Raw genomic sequence first — 17,982 nt, 5'->3', positions numbered from 1 at the left:
TGCGTTTATCTGTAGCTGGGAACTCAAGTTGTTGCTTTCTTCTGAATTCTTGCAGGTGAAAGTGATGGTAAGGATTTGTCCCTCTCAAGGAGCACATGAAACATCTGAATCCATGTCCTTCCTAAAGGTAGACCCGCGAAAAAAGCAAATCACGTTTTATGATCCAGCGGCAAGTGGGCCTTCCAATGCAGGTCACAGGAGGGGTGTTGTTGCTGTCCCAAAGATGTTCGCCTTTGATGCGGTTTTCCCCCAGGATGCTTCGCAGGTACTGGAGTCACTCGCATAAACCTCCTGAGTCTTCTCATGGCCACTGCATTTGATTGCCTTAAGAATTCTTTCTGTTTCTGGGGAATTTTATTTGAATGAGTTGCCTTACTGCCTGCAAAAAACATGGTAATTAGTAGATAAGTGGGTAAATTCTTACATTTTTAGTTTAGTCAAGATGTAAAATTAAGGAGTGATAGCTGGGGAGATGGATTTGCTGACTAAATTATCTTCTTGCATTTTCTCTTGTTAGAGAAAGACACACAGCCGATTTGAAATTCACTTTTCCATCCAGTTAGCTTTTAACCTGTTTGATGTCATTGAAATAAAGCCCTTCCCCACTGCTTTCAATGGGAAATGAACATGTGCTTAACGTTAAACTAAATGCTGTTGTTAGGAGAAGAGATACGGTTAACCCCATGGGATCGCTATACTGAAACAGTTAGGGAGCTTTAATATTTTCCTCGCCTTTTCCAGTTTGTTTGTACTGTGCTTCTCACTGATTATTTTATCTTGATGGTGGGGCTGATGGTGCATGCCTTTCTCTTGCCCCGCACAAGGGCGTATTTTTACAGTAGTAGCCCCAGACCTGAAAACTGATACACAGATAGGATGGCTGGTATTTGAGAGGATATTTGGTGAGACCGGACACCTGAATTTCCTTCTGGGAAAAGTCTTGGGTTCAGGAAAAAAATCCGAGAACAATTTTAAAAAGAGGAAAAAAAAATTAAGCAGAGTATGAAGACAACTTCAAGTTTGAACTGCCTGAAAAAAATCAGGTTTTGATGAAAGAAAAATAAAACCCAAAACATGCAAGGTAAAAATGGTATATTAATGTTGAGAAAACATGACAGGATCTAGTTCAGAATCCCACCCTCAGATCTTCTCCTAGCATTTTGTTTATTTTTTTGGGTTGCAAACTAGAGATACAAAAGTGCCTGTTGGGTCCAAGTTCTAGCCAAGCACTTACAGATGGAGAATAACCTCCCGCATGGATCAGTGCCTAAACCGATGGTAGCCATGCCAGGAGGCTGGTTTTAAGATTCTGCATAAGCTCAAATGGCATCTTTGTGCAGAAATATGCAACGGCGAGCTCAACATTAGCCTAGAACTTGAAGTGGCTTTTTCTTACTCGTGTTGCCAGCCAAGGTGCAAGGTGGCCAGTCACAGCCTGCTTCTCTGCTGGTTTTCGCACCAGTGCTTCACTGGTTGTTGACCCCTGGTTTGGGCTAGGCTCTTTCAGGTCCTTGTCGTGGGCCTGTTGAGTGGCCTGTTTGTGGCGTTTCTGGGTGACGTTGGCCAGCACAGCCACTTCTGTGCAGGCGTCGTTGCTCGAGGCAAGCTTGCTGCCATGCACCTGCAAACAGAACCTTATCATTTCACTGTAGTTACATATTTACACCAACCCTCTCCCCTGCCCCCAGTTGCTGTACTTAATAGATCATCTTATAGTATATTTAAAACCTTCACTGACGTGGATAAACTGGTTTTAGTACACTCAAATGTCTTAGCAAGTTCTCTTCATTGATGATGATGTCTCCCCTGGAAAAGGAAAATGTGATACTATGAAATCTTATTCGGGGATCTTAATGCATTTTCTCCAGTATAACTGTCTTTTTAATTCTTGTGAGCACTCTTGAGTAGCTTGATTTCAGTGGAGTTGCTACTGTCGCTGAATAGCCTTGGCTAAGCTATTATACCAGCAGGAAGCCTGGTTGGATAGCATTCAGTTTGCTGCATTAGTCATAGAATCAATATTCCGAGAGAATTGGTTTAATAGAATTGAGAACTATTTTAGGCTGTAGTAGCATATTTTAATATTTTTTAAGATAGCGTAGTTACTAAAATAATAGGACCGGTGCCATAAAAATGGGGAGAATATTATGCCTCAAAAACATTGAGTCATTCATTTCATTACAGAGGAATAGTAAAAACCATAGCAGTATATGCTCTTTTACTTATTTGTCTAATCTTTCTTTCAGGCTGAGGTATGCTCTGGAACGGTAGCAGAAGTCATCCAGTCTGTTGTGAATGGTGCAGATGGTTGCATATTTTGCTTTGGTCATGTCAAGCTTGGTGAGCTCCCAAATTCGTTACAGTTAATTACTATGTCAGTCTGGTAATTACATGCTGTCAGCTCCTGGAACAATAAACCTGGAGTATATGAATAGATTAGAATTTCTTTTTAATTAGCTTTGCAAACTTATCATGGTTTATTTCTACACTGGGATTGTAAGTTTTAATTTGAAAAGGTAAAACGTAACATCAGATTAGCTTATTCAAGAACAAGTTTATATAGGTGCATTGTGATGAAAATCAGAAGATCAGAGATGTTTTTAACATTAATTTGCTATGGGTCCGAGTTACAAAAATTCAAAACTGATTGAATAAATAGCAATGGATTAATAATTAAATACTTTGCATTTTTGCATCTGTTCTTTCCTATTATCTGTGCAGCCCATGGCATTGCATGTAATGTACAGTAGTGGCATGAAGAGGATGCTGTCTTGTACAAGAAAGGTGAATTAAGTCCATGTTTGTCTTTTCATTCTAGGGAAATCTTTTACCATGATTGGGAAAGATAACTCCACGCAAAGCCTTGGTATCATCCCCTGTGCAATTTCTTGGCTCTTCAAATTAATCAATGAACGTAAAGAAAAAACTGGGACTCGTTTCTCTATTAGAGTATCTGCTGTGGAGATCAGTGGCAAAGATGAAAACCTTAAGGATTTGTTAGCTGAAGTAGCCACTGGCAGCCTTCAGGATGGCCAGTCTCCTGGGGTTTATCTGAGAGAAGATCCAATATGTGGAACCCAGGTATAATGGATATTGCAACATAGATTTTTCTGAGCCTTTCTTCTGCTTTTTATTTCCTTTTATCTGACAACAACTATGACAACTTTTAAGACAGTAAAAGAAAATTATTGCTTTTAATTTATAAGCCCTTCTCCCATGGTGTACATACTTGCTTCTTTTAGTGCCCTAGAGATTTAACCAGTTCGGGGGGAAAAAAAAATAATAAAAATTGCCCCTGTGCTAATGAGTCATTTTCTTGTTTATATTCAAGCTTCAAAACCAAAGTGAGCTAAGGGCCCCGACAGCAGAGAAAGCTGCCTTTTTCCTTGATGCTGCAATTGCTGCCAGAAGTACCAGCAAACCTGAATGCGAGGAAGAAGATAGGAGGAATTCACATATGCTCTTTACTCTTCACATATACCAGTATCGCATGGAGAAGAGTGGCAAAGGAGGAAGTACGAACCTTCTTACCATATTGTTTATTTTTAAATGATGTGGTTTTGGGTTAGTTTAAACAATAATTTAACAATGCAATAAACTTAAAAAGAAAAAATGAAGTGAACCCTCCAGCCAGTCGAGTCACCTTTAACTTTGATAGCTGTGGCTAATATCTGGTTTCCTTACTATTAATATTTAATTTGGTCATTATCCCATGCTGTATTCATTATTTTCCTCATTTGAATACATTTTGAATACCAAGTTTGGCTTGAGTCCATGCAAGAACGTGATGTACAACTGTTTTTCCCCTTTTTGTTTTAGTGTCTGGAGGACGCAGCCGTTTGCATCTCATTGATCTAGGGAGCTGTGAAAAAGTGCTGAGCAAGAGCCGAGATGGAGGAGGCTCTCTGTGTCTGTCTCTCTCTGCCCTGGGCAATGTAATTTTGGCCTTAATTAATGGTGCTAAGCATGTGCCATATAAGTAAGTGATTATTATCTGCATTATCTTAAATTTGTGGCGGGTGTTACCTTAGCAATGAATCGCATCAACAATTTACTCTTTACCTAAGATGAAGTTAAAGGAAGTTCTGTCAGAGAGGGGTCTGTTTTCTTTTAAGGTCACTTCTATATTACAGGTACATATATCTATTCATCTACCTGTCTATATGTATATATACATAAACACAACTTTTAAAATGTCACACAGTAGCATGAAATTCTTAATTACATGGCCAAAAACTATATGCGTATTGATATGTACTTAAGTTGGGTGAAATGTTGGAGAGGGTTTGATTGTTGAAAAAAGGGGGGGAAAATGGCCAAAATGTTTTCTTTCCTTCTATCTCCTCTTTGTTTCCTGAGCTTGGAATTTAGACCGTTCTCACCCAGCTAAACATTAGTGAACAATTTCATCAAAATTTCATAGGATTTTCTCTCCTTTTTCCAAATTTAAAAATTGTATTGAAATTTCAGAAAATACTAGTGAGTTTGTCAAATGGTCATAAAAGGTTATTGTTTCTGTATGCCTTTTTGAATGGTACATCTTTTCAATTAAAAAAAAGAAGACGACCACCATGTTGCACATTTGTTTAGCAGAAGTGACCATTTAGGTGTGTTCCTTTGTGGAGTGTACTTGACAATAATATTATGTCAAACACACCTGTGAGGAGCTCTGCGTAAAGACAGCAGCCGCATTGTAAACGTCTTTACCAGAACTTGGCCTTCAGTCCTTAAATTTAATTGCTGCTTGTCTTCACGCGTTGTAACTTTGTGCCGTTGTTATCAATCATGTCATTTCACATATTTATCTAGTGCTGCATCTCAAAACAGGTGTTCTTTCTTTCTGTATTAGGCAGAAAGATAATTTCCTCAGGCTAGTTGCTAGGTTTGTGGATGGAGTAGAGGATGGATGGGTTAGAATAGGGAAGGGCAGATCCTGAACTTTGTCACCACCATGGTTTAGTGAGCAGACATGACAGTAGTTCCCACATGTTGGTCCAGCTCAGGGGGGTGATAGGAAGCAGCCTTCAGGGAGTCCTGGGAAGATGTCTTGGAGACCAGTGGAGGACAAAATGTCACCTGTCTTGTTAGCTTTGCTGTCCATGTCCATGGCGGAGGACTCGCATCACCAGGAAAGCCTTCTGAGAGAAATTCCGCTTCCCATTTGCTATGTCAGAGCAGAGCACAGCAGGCAGAATGGAAACTAATTAGCTGGGGTGGTACTGATGATATATTGCCGATATCTAACATTGTTATATTTGTGTAGAGATTTCTTACCATTTCTGTTGACTTATTTGTTTCTTACTATCAAAATTGTTTGCATAGAGCTCACAGAGCTTAGCTATTCAGGTACTAAATCTGCTTGGCTAAAAATACAGCACACATGAGCTTTTTAGGTAATATGAGCTAAACCTGAGATAACTAAACTGCTTATCAATCAATTGTTTTACAATTGTCTAAGTAACAAATAAAATGACTTATCCTACTGCAAATACACAGGCAGATAAATAGTTAAAATATTGGTATCTTTGTATGTGTACATTTAGACACATTTTAAGTGTGGTCAAATGATAGGAGCATATTTCTTATCTACATGTACCATACATGTATGTATCCTATGAGAGTGAAAGCACAGCTTGTGGTGTAAAAATCTGCAAAAAAAGATTGTGATTTCTTTAAACCATCCTAGTGTTCTCATTTGTTACACAGGGACAACAAGTTGACAATGTTGTTGAGAGAATCACTTGGGAACATCAACTGCAGAACTACTATGATTGCGCATATTTCTGACTCCCCAGCCAATTATGCAGAAACTCTCACCACCATTCAGCTTGCATCGCGAATCCATCGAATGAGAAAGAAGAAATCCAAGGTTGGTTCACAAACAAGCAGAAATTAATTCATTTGAAAATTAGTTTTCCTAACCTCTTGATGGGGGAACATGGGATTTCTCGGCGGTAAGAAGTAATACAAAATGCATAAAAGCTCAGGAGAGGAACTGACAAATGATTTGGCACTGAGCCATCATCCTGCCCCCAGTCCTTAATCCTGAAATTCCCTTCTTTTTGTTCCAAACACGTATTCTTTCTTTGCTTATGTGTGGAACTATCTCAAAAGCTTCTGTATGTACTAATTAAAAAACACTAAGAAGGGAAAAGAAAACTGTTGAGGAGAAAGACAATGCGTAATATTTAATGGAAATTATCTGAAAATGTGTGATTGTTCAGTTACTCCTAATACAGTAAAGTCTATGTAGCGTGACCTTGTTATTTTAATTCACAGTCTAACATTTTTCCGCTAGATGTAGTTGTGATGGTATACACAAAGCACAGAGTATATACAAACCTGACCTTTTAATCAATTATATGTACATGTATATACTTATACATCAATCAATATTAATAAATTTTCCCTTATTGATCATTTGCAGTATGCATCCAGCTCCTCTGGAGGTGAGAGTTCATGTGAAGAAGGACATGTCCGACGACCGCCCCATTTGCGACCATTCCATCCACGAACTGTTGCCCTTGACCCTGACCTTCCTGTCCTGAGTATATCTAGTGACCCTGATTATTCCTCCAGCAGTGAACAGTCTTGTGATACTGTCATCTATGTTGGTCCCAATGGCGCAGCTTTGTCTGACAGGGAATTGACAGATAATGAAGGTCCTCCAGAGTTTGTTCCCATAATCCCATCCCTAAACAAGAAGAGAAGTAAAGACAATTCTGCTACTGGTAGGAGTTCTGACAAGGACCATTTTAAATGCAACACTTTTGCTGAACTGCAAGAAAGGTTAGAATGCATTGATGGAAGTGAGGAACCCATCAAATTTGCTTGTGGAGAAATCTCTGTTGTGTCCAATTGTAGTCCAGTCCCTGGAGGTACAGAAAACGCACAGTCTAAACTTATAAAGGAAAAAGTATCTTCTCCTTCTGGAGGATTTAAGAAACCAGTTCCACAAGAAACTGCATCTCCGAAAAAAGGACATAACCTTCCTTTCCAGGCTGTTGCACCAAGGGGTGGCAATGGCAATTGTCATGAAAAGAGCACACCTCACTTGAAAACAGAGCTTTCCAAGCCACAGAGCAGAGCTGACAACAAAATAACAGACTCGATTCTGGAGGGAGAGAGAGAGACAATCACCGATTCCATGCAGTCCTCAAGGTATAGCCCATCAAGGAATCCGGAGCAGAATAAGGCTATGGCTGAATGTGTCATTAAGGAAAAGTCCTTGTACTTGAAGAGACCCTTGCCAAGCCCAGCACCTCCACCTCCACAGCAGAAAGAGCACATACCGAGCTCCAAAGCTGAGAATTTGGAGCTGGACAATGGCAATGCAGTTCGGACTCCTCCTGTGGGAATGAGCAAGCAAATGGGAAACAAACCTGAGCAAAACCCTGTAGGAAGCACGTTCCTGCTTGGTAGGAATGCCCAGAATCAGTCAGGTGCAATAGAGGTACACAGCTTCAGGTCAGCATTCAGAGGGAAATGTTTTGATCGGGACATACTAACTACCACAGTGACTTTGCAGCAACCTGTTGAGCTGAATGGAGAGGATGAGCTTGTTTTCACTGTGGTGGAAGAACTATCCATTAGTGGGATTATGGATAACGGAAGACCTTCCAGTATCATTAGCTTTAACAGCGACTGCTCCCTTCAGGCTCTTGCATCAGGTTCGAGGCCGGTCAGTATTATCAGCAGCATAAATGATGAGTTTGATGCTTATACCTCACAGGAGACTTCTGCTGGTGTAAATATTGATATTGTTGTGCCCTTTGCTAAGGATCCCTTTACCAGCAGCAGACGTTCCTCCATCAGTTCATGGCTTAGTGAAGTCAGCATCTGTACAATCGAAAGTGATGGAGCCCAGTCTAGTGACAGTTTTGTCGCACAGTCATCTTACAGCTGTAATAAGTCCGAGGAACCCTTCAACTTGGATTCATCCCATTTATCCGTCCCCCTAAAAAGCGCTCTGAATGACAGTGGATTTTGCTTCTCTGAACTGGAGAGTGAGAGCTTGAGCTCCAGCAAGCTCTCCTCGGGCATCAGCAAAAGCCCTCAAACCTCTGAAACTACCAAAGCATCTCAGATAAAAAGTGCTTTTTGTGTCACTGATCAGCCCGTAAAAATAAAATTTAGTAATTCTCGTGATACGCCTGTGATAGAAACAATACATTCTAGTCTTCCTAGGAAAACAAAAACTACCTCGTCTCCAATCCACAATAATCATGTCCTCAACTATAAAGAGCTGCAGAATCCACATGGTATATTTGAAGATCCCTGGTTGTTGCGCACCGATTATCAGTTGGAAGCAAAAGCTGCAGACTCACTGCTGTCTCCAAAATCTCATGCATTTGGTACTGAGAAGCAGCCAGGAAAAGCTGCCCAGTATTTTGGTGCAGCACCCAGGCCGACCAAGTCGCAGACTATGCTTGCCTGTTCACAGAGGGTTGTGGATGGTTGTGAGATGGCCTGCAGATCCTCCAGCGGAGCAACAAAGAAGTCAGAAGTTCCGATGAAGATGCCACAGCTGAAAAGAGGAGCCACCACACTGGGAGTGATGCCAGTGTTGCACGCTAACAGTACTTTGTCGGAGGCTGTGTCCCGAGGGAATATGGATGCTTCCTTGGCCACTGGCAGCTTGAAATCATCACTGGGAAAGAAGAATGCACCACAGAAATCGACCATGTTGCCCAGGCCAGGTGGGCCAACACCTCCAACACCTCCTGTACGCAAATCGAGCCTGGAACAGAAACCTGTTGGTCTGGGTAATGGTGGGGGAAAAGCCTCCAGCCTGGACTTCGCCAGAGCTGCCACGCCAAAGGCTGAAGAAGAAGCAGATTTGAGGTTTAAAGCTGGGTCTTACTTCAGCGAAAGTGCCAGCAGCAAAATGAACCTGAAGGGCGACCACTCGTTGCCCAAGATGACGTCCAGCTTAAAGGCAAAGGCATCGAAGAGCGAAGCCGTACACCGTTACGGGAGCCACATGTCCCTGGAGAGGTGTGACAGCCTGACGTCAGTCGGATCCAAAGGAAGCATGGCGAGGGAGAATGGGAGCACCAGCAACAGCCGGACAGGGCGCTCCGTCCCCAGGCTGGGGGTCCCCCCTGTTGCCTCCGGTGTGGGTTTACCACCGCCCTTCACTGCCACCACACCTGGCAAAAACAGCCAGGCAAAACCCACAGCTAGCCAGAAGGTGCAAGCGAATGGGAATAAAAACCGGGGCCTCTCTGCCAGCGGGTCGAAGTCTCTCAGTTCCTCTGTGAAGTCCCTGGCACAGCCTGCAGGGAAGGGCTCCGGCATGGCCCCCGGCGGGAAGGCAGCCCCCCGCTCCGTGCAGCCCGTCAGCGGCAAACCCGGCCGAGGGACCATCATGGGGACCAAGCAGGCCATGAGGGCGGCCAACAGCCGCGTGAACGAGCTGGCGTCGGGCGGCTCTGCCAAGGTGGGCCACTTCCGAGGCTCCACCGACTCTGACAGCGGCAACGACAGCGGCATCAACCTCAGTGACGAGAAGTCGCAAATGCCGGTGCTGCCTTCTCCGTACAGCAAGATAACGGCGCCCCGGCGGCCTCAGCGGTACAGCAGCGGGCATGGCAGCGACAACAGCAGTGTCCTAAGTGGGGAACTGCCGCCGGCCATGGGGAGGACGGCTCTTTTTTACCACAGTGGTGGGAGCAGCGGCTACGAGAGCATGATTCGGGACAGCGAGGCCACTGGCAGCGCCTCCTCAGCGCACGACTCCATGAGCGAAAGCGGGATGTCGTCGCCGGGCCGGATGAGGAGCCTCAAGTCCCCCAAGAAACGATCGACAGGTAAGAAATGAAGGGGAAGGTTTCCAGGTGTCCACTGGTGCTCCACTGCATCCCTGAGGATGGGGGGATTGTCATGGCGCCTCTGACAGAGAGGGAGAGGAGGTATGGGGGGAAACTCAAAGCGGGGAGGCGGACTGCCGGCATGCGCTTGCGTGTGTACGCGTCTTGCTGTGACAGCAGCTACCTGTCATTTATTTCACTTCAAAGCTGCAGGTGTGACACAGGTGCTGCGGAGGAGAGGGCAGGAGAGGCACTGGGTGCCCTGGGGCGCCAGCAGCCTCCCTGCGAGGGAGGAGGCAGCAGATGGCCGCTGGCAGAGAGGGGAGGACGTTCCTTCCTCCCTCAGCAGGGTCGGCAGCGAGCGCGGCAGCAGGGCGGCCCAAAAAATAGGAGGGTGTTACGGGTGGGTTGGGATGACTGAGGGTGCTTGAGTGGGCGCTGATGAGTTTTTGTGTGGATCAAGTGGGTGTCAGGGAAGATGGGTGAGAGAAGGGCGGGGAGGAGAGGAGGAGCTCTGCTGCCAGGCGTCTGTGGGGGAATTTTAGTGAGATGGGCTGGGACGGTAGTTTGGAATCAAGAGAATAGACCTGGAGGGGAGAAGGGTGTTTGTGAATTAATGAGGATTGCTGAATGTGTGTTAGATTACCCAAAGGTAGGGCTTAGGGGCAGAGCAATAGGGTGGTGCGTATGTAAGATGAGCTGTCTCTTACATTAACTCTACCAGCTAATTGCAAAATTCTTGTATTGCACTGTAATAGTGTTTTTATAAAGACATTTTAGAGTGTATATGTGGATACTATAAGCAGTGAAAACTGAGTGGGGCAGTCGCCCAGAAGATGTGGCTCCAGTTCATGCGCTGTGCCAAGGCAGACATGTCTGACCACACCATCCAAAGGTGGGCGTACGAGAGCCAGGTCCCCTTTCCTGCTCTCTGGTGCCTTATTGCTTTCGCAGGTGGTGCTCACGTAAGTGCCGCTAGTTGTAGACAGCTTCAAAATCAGGCTCATATGACTGCTGTTACAGTATTCATTTTTACTGATCTAGGTTGAAGTCCTGTTGTATCACAAAAAACTGTGTCAATCAGTGCCATGTAGCTAATGATCAGCAGCCTCATTCAGCAACATAAACATACTGACTGTTGGAAATATAGTAGGAACTAATACCAGCAATGTGCTGAATCTGAGCTTTTGGTTGGAAAGCGGTAGTTATTGCAATCCCTGTAGACACCCATGATGCTCGATTCTGGCAGTAAACCCAAGTGAGTTAAACTGACATAGATCTCATGGTGCTTTCTGGTCAAAGCAACTGAGTTGCTTCAGCAGGTGACAAATCATCTTGGAACTTAGTGCAACATTTGCTGCAGTTCTCTTTCCATAGCATATCAACCTCTTAAACCTTTCCTGCAAATCAATATTAACAGCTGTATAAGTTGCACACATATTGAGAAGGCATTACCAACTGACGGATTTGTATTTGTTTTTGCCCCAGGAAATGCTTATAATGTCTTTAAAAATGATGAACTATTTATTTTTCCATTTGAAATTGCTCTATATCAGTAAATTATGTATTACTTTTTTGGAGTGCTGTAGACTTTGAGAAAATTATGTGGTTTATACATGAAATGAGGTTTCCTAGGAAGTTCATGAAATATTTCTTATAAGAAACGTTTGGTGCAGACTCATTATCAGCCTAAAATATATTGTAATCTTTGCAAAGAGATTCTTGGAGTACCTTATGTTGCTCCAAACTGTGTTGGAGTCATGCAGTCTCTGGATTTAAGGACAGATCCTATTCCTATATATGTCACTCTATCCTTTAACTTCATCCTTGGAGAAATGATGTTGACCCTGGCTGGTGGAGTGGAAGGATATGAAGTTTGTCTGCTTAGTATATGTATTTGATTGCATCTGTTTGGTGTGCTCTTCAGACGGATCCTGCTGTCACCAAAGTGGGTACAGATCAGAGTTACAGCAGGTGATTTCAGCAGGTAGGACTATAGTGGTGATTCAGGCTGAATGAACTGGGGTTGTGAGAATGGTTAACAGGTGTTGTAGAAGTAGAATCAAGTCTTCCCCTTTCCAAACCATTCCCATTGTGATTGTTCTTATTACTTAGAAAATAGCAAGGATGCAATTAAGAATTAGGGATGTTTTTCTTAAGAATATGTAAAGCAGGTAACTCTTCAGGTATCTATGTTGCTTTGGGGATACCTGCTGGGATTTTGTCTCCATTCCATGTTGAAGTTTGTGACAGGGCTTACTTGCACTTAACTTGCACTTAACTCCCCTGTAGAGGTCTCAGCCCAGTAGGTATTTTGGCAGCACTGTCCTCTGAGCAGCACTGTCTTGTCTCTTTGATGCACTCCCTTTTGTAAGATGACCAGAAGAAATAAGGCTCCTTACCTCTGAGTTGGTTTTCAGTAACAGGAGGAAATTAGGCACTAAATTTATCATCACCAGTCTCCCAAAAGCTGCTTATACTTACTGCTACCATGTGACGTTTCAGCTTATTTCTGGTGGCCTTCAACCCTCCTATTTAACTAGGGATTGGACTACAGCCTTGTTAACATTGCCTGACCAGCTGTGTAGATACTCATCCTTGACACATAGAGTGTAAAGGTCAGCCTTTTAGAGAATGAAGAGGGACTTACAAAAAATGCTGAACACCAAAGTGCTCTTGTATACAAAAGTACCAGTATTTTTGAAGGACATAAGTCAGTCTCTGCTTCATGAAACTTGAGCCCTAGCATATGCATCAGGGTGGCAGTATGCTGTTTGTAAATCTGGGAGCCCTCCTGTTGAGGAGTTGGTGAATTTTGTCGTGCTGTGAGCTTCCGAGTGCTGGTGCAAATGGGTGGTGATAGGCCTTGACATCAGAGGTGGCTCAAGTTGCAGCTTGGTTGGTTGCTGCCTTCTGAATGCCTCCTAATCCCACAAAGTCATGGAAAACTGCTGGTATTTAGCAACTTGTGGTGTGTTGACCCTGGCTGGATGCCAGGTGCCCACCGAAGCCGCTCTATTTCTCCCCCTCCTCAGCTGGACAGGGGAGAGAAAATATAATGAAAGGCTTGTGGGTCAAGATAAGTACAGGGAGAGATCACTCAGCAATTACCATCATGGGCAAAACAGACTCAACTTGGGGTAAACTAGTTTGTTTTATTATCAAATCAGAGTAGGGTAATGAGAAAAAAACCTAAAACTTAAAACATCTTCATCTCACCCCTCCCTTCTTCTAAGGCTCAACTTCACTCCCGATTTCTCTACCTCCTCCCCTGCAGTCGTGCAGGGGGAGAGGTGATGGAGGTTGTGGTTAGTTCATAACATGTTGTTCCTGCTGTTCCTTCCTCCTCAGGGGGAGGACTTCTCACACTCTTCCCCTGCTCCAGCATGGGGTCCCTCCCATGGGAGACAGTTCTGCACAAACTTCTCCAAGCTGTGTCCTTCCCCTGGTATGCAGTTCTTCACAAACTACTCTGGCATGGGTCCTTTCCAGGGGTGTGGTTGTTCAGGAACAGACTGCTCCAGCGTGGGTCCCCCACGGGGTCACAAGTCCTGCCAGCAAACCTGCTCCAGTGTGGGCTCCTCTCTCCATGAGGTCACAGGTCCTGCTGGGAGCCTGCTCCAGTGCGGGCTCTCCACAGGGTTACAGCCTCCTTCAGGCATCCACCTCCTCTGGCACAGGGTCCTGCATGGGCTGCAGGTGGATATCTGGTCCACTGTTAACCTCCACGGGCTGCAGGGGGACAGCCTGCCTTGCCATGGTCTTCACCACGGGCTGAAGGGGATTCTATGCTCTGGTGCCTGGAGCACCTCTTCCCCCTTCTTCACTGACCTTGGTGTCTGTAGAGTTGTTCCTCTCATGTATTCTCAACTCCTCTCTCTGGCTGCAATTGCCCAGTTGTTTTTTTTTTTTCCCCTTCTTGATTAGGTTATCCCAGAGGCTCTGTCGCTGTCACTGATGGGCTTGGCCTTGGCCAGTGGTGGGTCTGTCTTGGAGCCGGCTGGAATTGGCTCTGTCAGACATAGGGGAAGCTTCTAGCAGCTTCTCACAGAAGCCACCAAAACCTTACCATGCAAACCCAATACACACCTTGAAGCACTGGTAGTAGTTCTGGAGGGAACCTCTTTGCAAAGAGGTAATACAGTGAGAGGGATCTTATATAGCCTTGCTTGGCTTTAACTGGGGGAGCAGGAGATTTCCAGACTCATCTGGTATTATCAGTATTGGGTTGAAATTAATATCTCATTGTCATTGCAAGGTAATGAATACCATTGTAGCCTACCAAATTAAAAATAATCCAGGCAAACTATTTTTACAAGGAGAGAATAAAGAACTGGTGCTCACACATTTGCTTTGGGAGAGGAACGGCTTTTACTCCTGTCCATGAACCAAGTGGAACATACTTTGTCAAGGCAGTAACTCAATTAGCAGCCTGAGGGTATTTTACTAAAAGGAAAAGATCAAGAAAAGCACTTCTTCCTAAGTGTCCTGAGAACCTAGATCTTTCTTTAATTTATGTTCTGCAGACTGTTAGTCTCTTAGAGTCTGAGGAATGCTCATCTTTTGTATTTTAGGTCTCCAGCGTCGCAGACTGATTCCTGCTCCGTTGCCAGATGCTGCCTCCCTAGGAAGAAAACCCAGCGTTACTGGCCAATGGGTTGATCTACCACCTTTGCCAGGCACTTTAAAAGAGCCATTTGAAATTAAAGTTTATGAGATTGATGATGTGGAACGATTACAGCGACACAGACAAGAGGAAACTGAGGTCAGCACATATTTTACAACAACTGTAGACAACTTAAATTACAGTATACAGGCAGAATCCTTGCTTGAATGCTGGAATGGTGTTCAGGAAATTGATTGCAATTAAAGCACTATAATTATTAATTTTACAATTCATATGTTGGGGTACCTTTAACACAGAAAATGAAAATGATTACTGTCTAAAATTAATTGTGTCTAACATGACTGATGGTGTAAATGGAAGTTACCAATGAATACATTATGAGAAGACTTTATAATCTTAGACCGGCTGATGAAACATTACGGCATCCCTCAACTATAGGGTCATTAACTCTTTATGTAAATGACAGGATTCTATTAAATCAGGGATACACTGAGTTTAATTTACTTGTAATTGGAAAACACTTCAGCTAATTCTATTTTGGAGACCAGAGTTCTATATTCTTCTGATGCCTTTTTCCCATTTCTTTCATAATAGCCTTTCCAGGATGTTGAGAAGGTAGGAAAGCTTTTAAGAACGTAAGAATTCATATGTTTCAGGATTAAATATAACTCTTACATTATTCGTAGGCTGTTTTTATCATTTGCACTGCTGGGAAAAAAAAGTCCTCTACAAAAAGTAGTAATTTTGGAATGTACTAGAGATGTTTGCTAATTCAGACAAGTGCAACAGATGCTTGAGTGAGCTAGCATGCTGTTCCTCTAGATTAGAATCCATTAATGTAAACTTCAAATAAATAAAAAAACCCAACAACAACAAAAAAACCCCACCAACCCCACAACCAAACAAAACAAGTCACCTGCTAACTCTTACAAGTAATGAGCTGGGAGCAATTTGTGTCAAACTGTTGGAAGTCAGCTCATAGCAGGCAAATTCATGAAATGGTCTTTCTGTGTCTTAAAAGGGTCTGATGTATTTCCATACCAAGCTGAAGATACTAGAAAGGCGCCAGCAGCGAATCAGAGAAGTAAAGGCAAAGCACGAATTTTTGAAGGAAGAGTTGGAAGAGACAAAGTGCAGGTTGATGATGGATCCAAATAAATGGAAAGAAGACTGTAAGTATTTTGCAAAACCAGCAGTATGGTCAGCATGTAACAAGTTCTCGGCATGTGAGCAGTCCCACTGAAAAAGTTAAGCACCCGCTAAGATATTTTGCTGAATTGAGCCCTAAAATACTCTGTGGCTCCATTTGTATTTCTGTGATAGACGATTTGTTCAGTAAGGAGTAGTACTGGAAATGAACAAAGAAACCCTTTCCAAACCAACCAGAAAAGAACGTCAAGACAATGTAGAGACTCACTGTGATGCTTCTTAATATTAAATACTTATATAACCTTTTATTATTATTCTTTCTAAAGAAGGAAAAAATGTTTTGCATGTCCTGAACAAAGTGAAAAAAATTTTCTTATTTTAAGAGAAATAAAATTCTACTCTGCATTATTGGCTCCCTAGTGATAGAATAATGTTTTGCTATGAGCTGTTTCTCTTACTCACTGATTTTTTTTGTCTGACAGTTGAAGTGGATCCTGATCTGGATAAGGAGTCGCAGGAGTACCTGGAGGCACTGGAACAAGTGACAGAGGAACTGGAGCAGTGTGTTAATCTGTGCAAGTCACATATCATGATAGTGACGTGTTTTGATATTGGAATAACAGATGCACAAGATGGAGTAAGGGAAGTGGAGGTTTGAAGAGAGGTTTTTCAAGAGACTGAGGGAAGTGAAGCTGGATCGTACGACATGAAGAAGTGAAGAGATTAAGTAGCTGGGAAGTGAAGGAGGAAAGGTGAAGACGAAAAAGCAACAATGAATGTTGTAAGAGAAAGAAACGGCTGAGGGATGGGAATGTTCATAAATCATTTGGTGCCTCAACGTGACTTGAACTGTACAAAGATAAAAGTAGGATCAATTATTGCTTCAACCAGAGGGAAGCAAAGAAATTTAGTACAAACCAAGATGTTAACAAACAAACAAACAAACATACAATGGAAGTGCCTTTAAAGTTAATTTGATTTTCATTTTTGTATTCGGTGCTAGAATTGAAGCCAGCAAACCTAAGCAGACCACAAAATGTATTCCTATGAAATATTTTATACTGTATAGTGTATTTATGACTATATGTAAAAAACAAACAACGTTGTAGCAAAAGCAATAAGTAAATTATGTTTTCATACCTGAACTTGCCTTCTTGTTTCATAGAAAAGCTGTTTTATGTAGCAGAATTAAAATTGTATTATAATTGTTTTTTTGGTTAGGGTTCAAGATATTTTTATGAACATTTATCTATTGAAAAGGTGTATTATGGCATTTTGAGATGATTGTTTTACCTTCAGGTTTTGTATTATTACTTTTTCAGATCAAAATAAATGTTTGTTTTCCATTTTATATATACATATATAGATATATATTAACTGCTTACCTACTTCCTTGGTTACTAACCTCACTTATCACAGACCTGGTCTTTTTGGAGTCGTAAACTTAATGTGAGGAAGTCTACAAAGGGCACTGTGGTTTGTTTTGGTTTTCTTTTTTCCTCTCTGACTGCAGGAATTGAGAATTATGTTTATTACCAAAACCATAAAACAGACAAAAAAAAAAAAGGAACAAAAACTTTTTGTAAATGTTAAGTTAGGTCCATATTTTTATATAGTTTTGACTATAAATATAGCATTTGCATTTTGAACTTTTAAGACAAATAGTATATCTTTTTACAGTTTTTCTAAGGAAGGCAAACCCTCAGGATCAAGTTTATACATGCTGCATGAGATTTGTGCTTTTTTGAAGGAGGCCACTTAAGCGTGGGAACTATTGATAAATTGTTGCCAAACAAATACTTTTGAAAAGGTTTAATAGTGTATGTAATGCCGCATTTCATAATGAATCATATTTTCTAATCATCTTCCTTTTTATGGTTTTTTCAAATCCTTTGTACAAATATGTATTATAACAGCTTGCTTCAGTTTTTATCTGTGAATAAAAGATACATCTATTGTTACGATTGCTTCTTGCTATGTACATGATTTTAATGTTTGGAAGAGAGAGGATGGCCTGTAGTATGCTGTGTTAAATGTCATATTATCTCTTTGCCCAAGAGAGATAACTGGGACCAGAGTTTTGACATTAGTCATCCTAAACCAATCAGGAAAAAGACAAAACACCAAAGGGTAAAATAAATAGCGATGATAATGCTTATATGCTCTTAGCACTGTGTACTTTACAGAACAAAGACCTGAGGCTCATTTACTCGTTTTCCCTGATGAGACAAAGCAATTAAAAATGGATCTAAAACCACAAGAAAACTTTAGGAACTGGAATCGAGCCCTGGGCCCCCATAGGTCCATCATAGCAAACATTTCTCTCGACACTGCTGCGTTTGCTCTCTGGTCAGACAGTAGCTGTGCCTGGTCCTTGTCTCCCACTGATGCTGG

The 17,982-nt window shown here is 42.4% G+C and overlaps 1 protein-coding gene across 1 annotated transcript in view; it reads left to right on the top strand.

Annotated features, from left to right (window-relative positions):
- Positions 1-17,537, top strand: part of KIF26A (kinesin family member 26A) — a gene marked incomplete at its 5' end in the record, with an annotated part of 106,154 nt that extends 88,617 nt beyond the window's left edge. Inside the window, 11 exons of the mRNA XM_082484939.1 lie at positions 56-265; positions 2,247-2,340; positions 2,819-3,081; positions 3,332-3,515; positions 3,820-3,979; positions 5,707-5,869; positions 6,428-9,812; positions 14,387-14,577; positions 15,034-15,054; positions 15,461-15,611; positions 16,071-17,537. Of these exons, the coding sequence (XP_082341065.1) occupies positions 56-265; positions 2,247-2,340; positions 2,819-3,081; positions 3,332-3,515; positions 3,820-3,979; positions 5,707-5,869; positions 6,428-9,812; positions 14,387-14,577; positions 15,034-15,054; positions 15,461-15,611; positions 16,071-16,246 (4,998 nt within the window). The 3' untranslated portion in view covers positions 16,247-17,537. The remainder of the gene's footprint in view (positions 1-55; positions 266-2,246; positions 2,341-2,818; positions 3,082-3,331; positions 3,516-3,819; positions 3,980-5,706; positions 5,870-6,427; positions 9,813-14,386; positions 14,578-15,033; positions 15,055-15,460; positions 15,612-16,070) is intronic.
- Between the last annotated feature and the right edge of the window lie 445 nt (positions 17,538-17,982).

This window comes from Vanellus vanellus (genome assembly GCF_965231255.1).
Source record: "Vanellus vanellus genome assembly, chromosome: 6".
Lineage (NCBI taxonomy): Eukaryota > Metazoa > Chordata > Aves > Charadriiformes > Charadriidae > Vanellus > Vanellus vanellus.
Note: the sequence above shows the minus strand (reverse complement) of the source record. Positions and strands in the feature narration are given on the sequence as shown.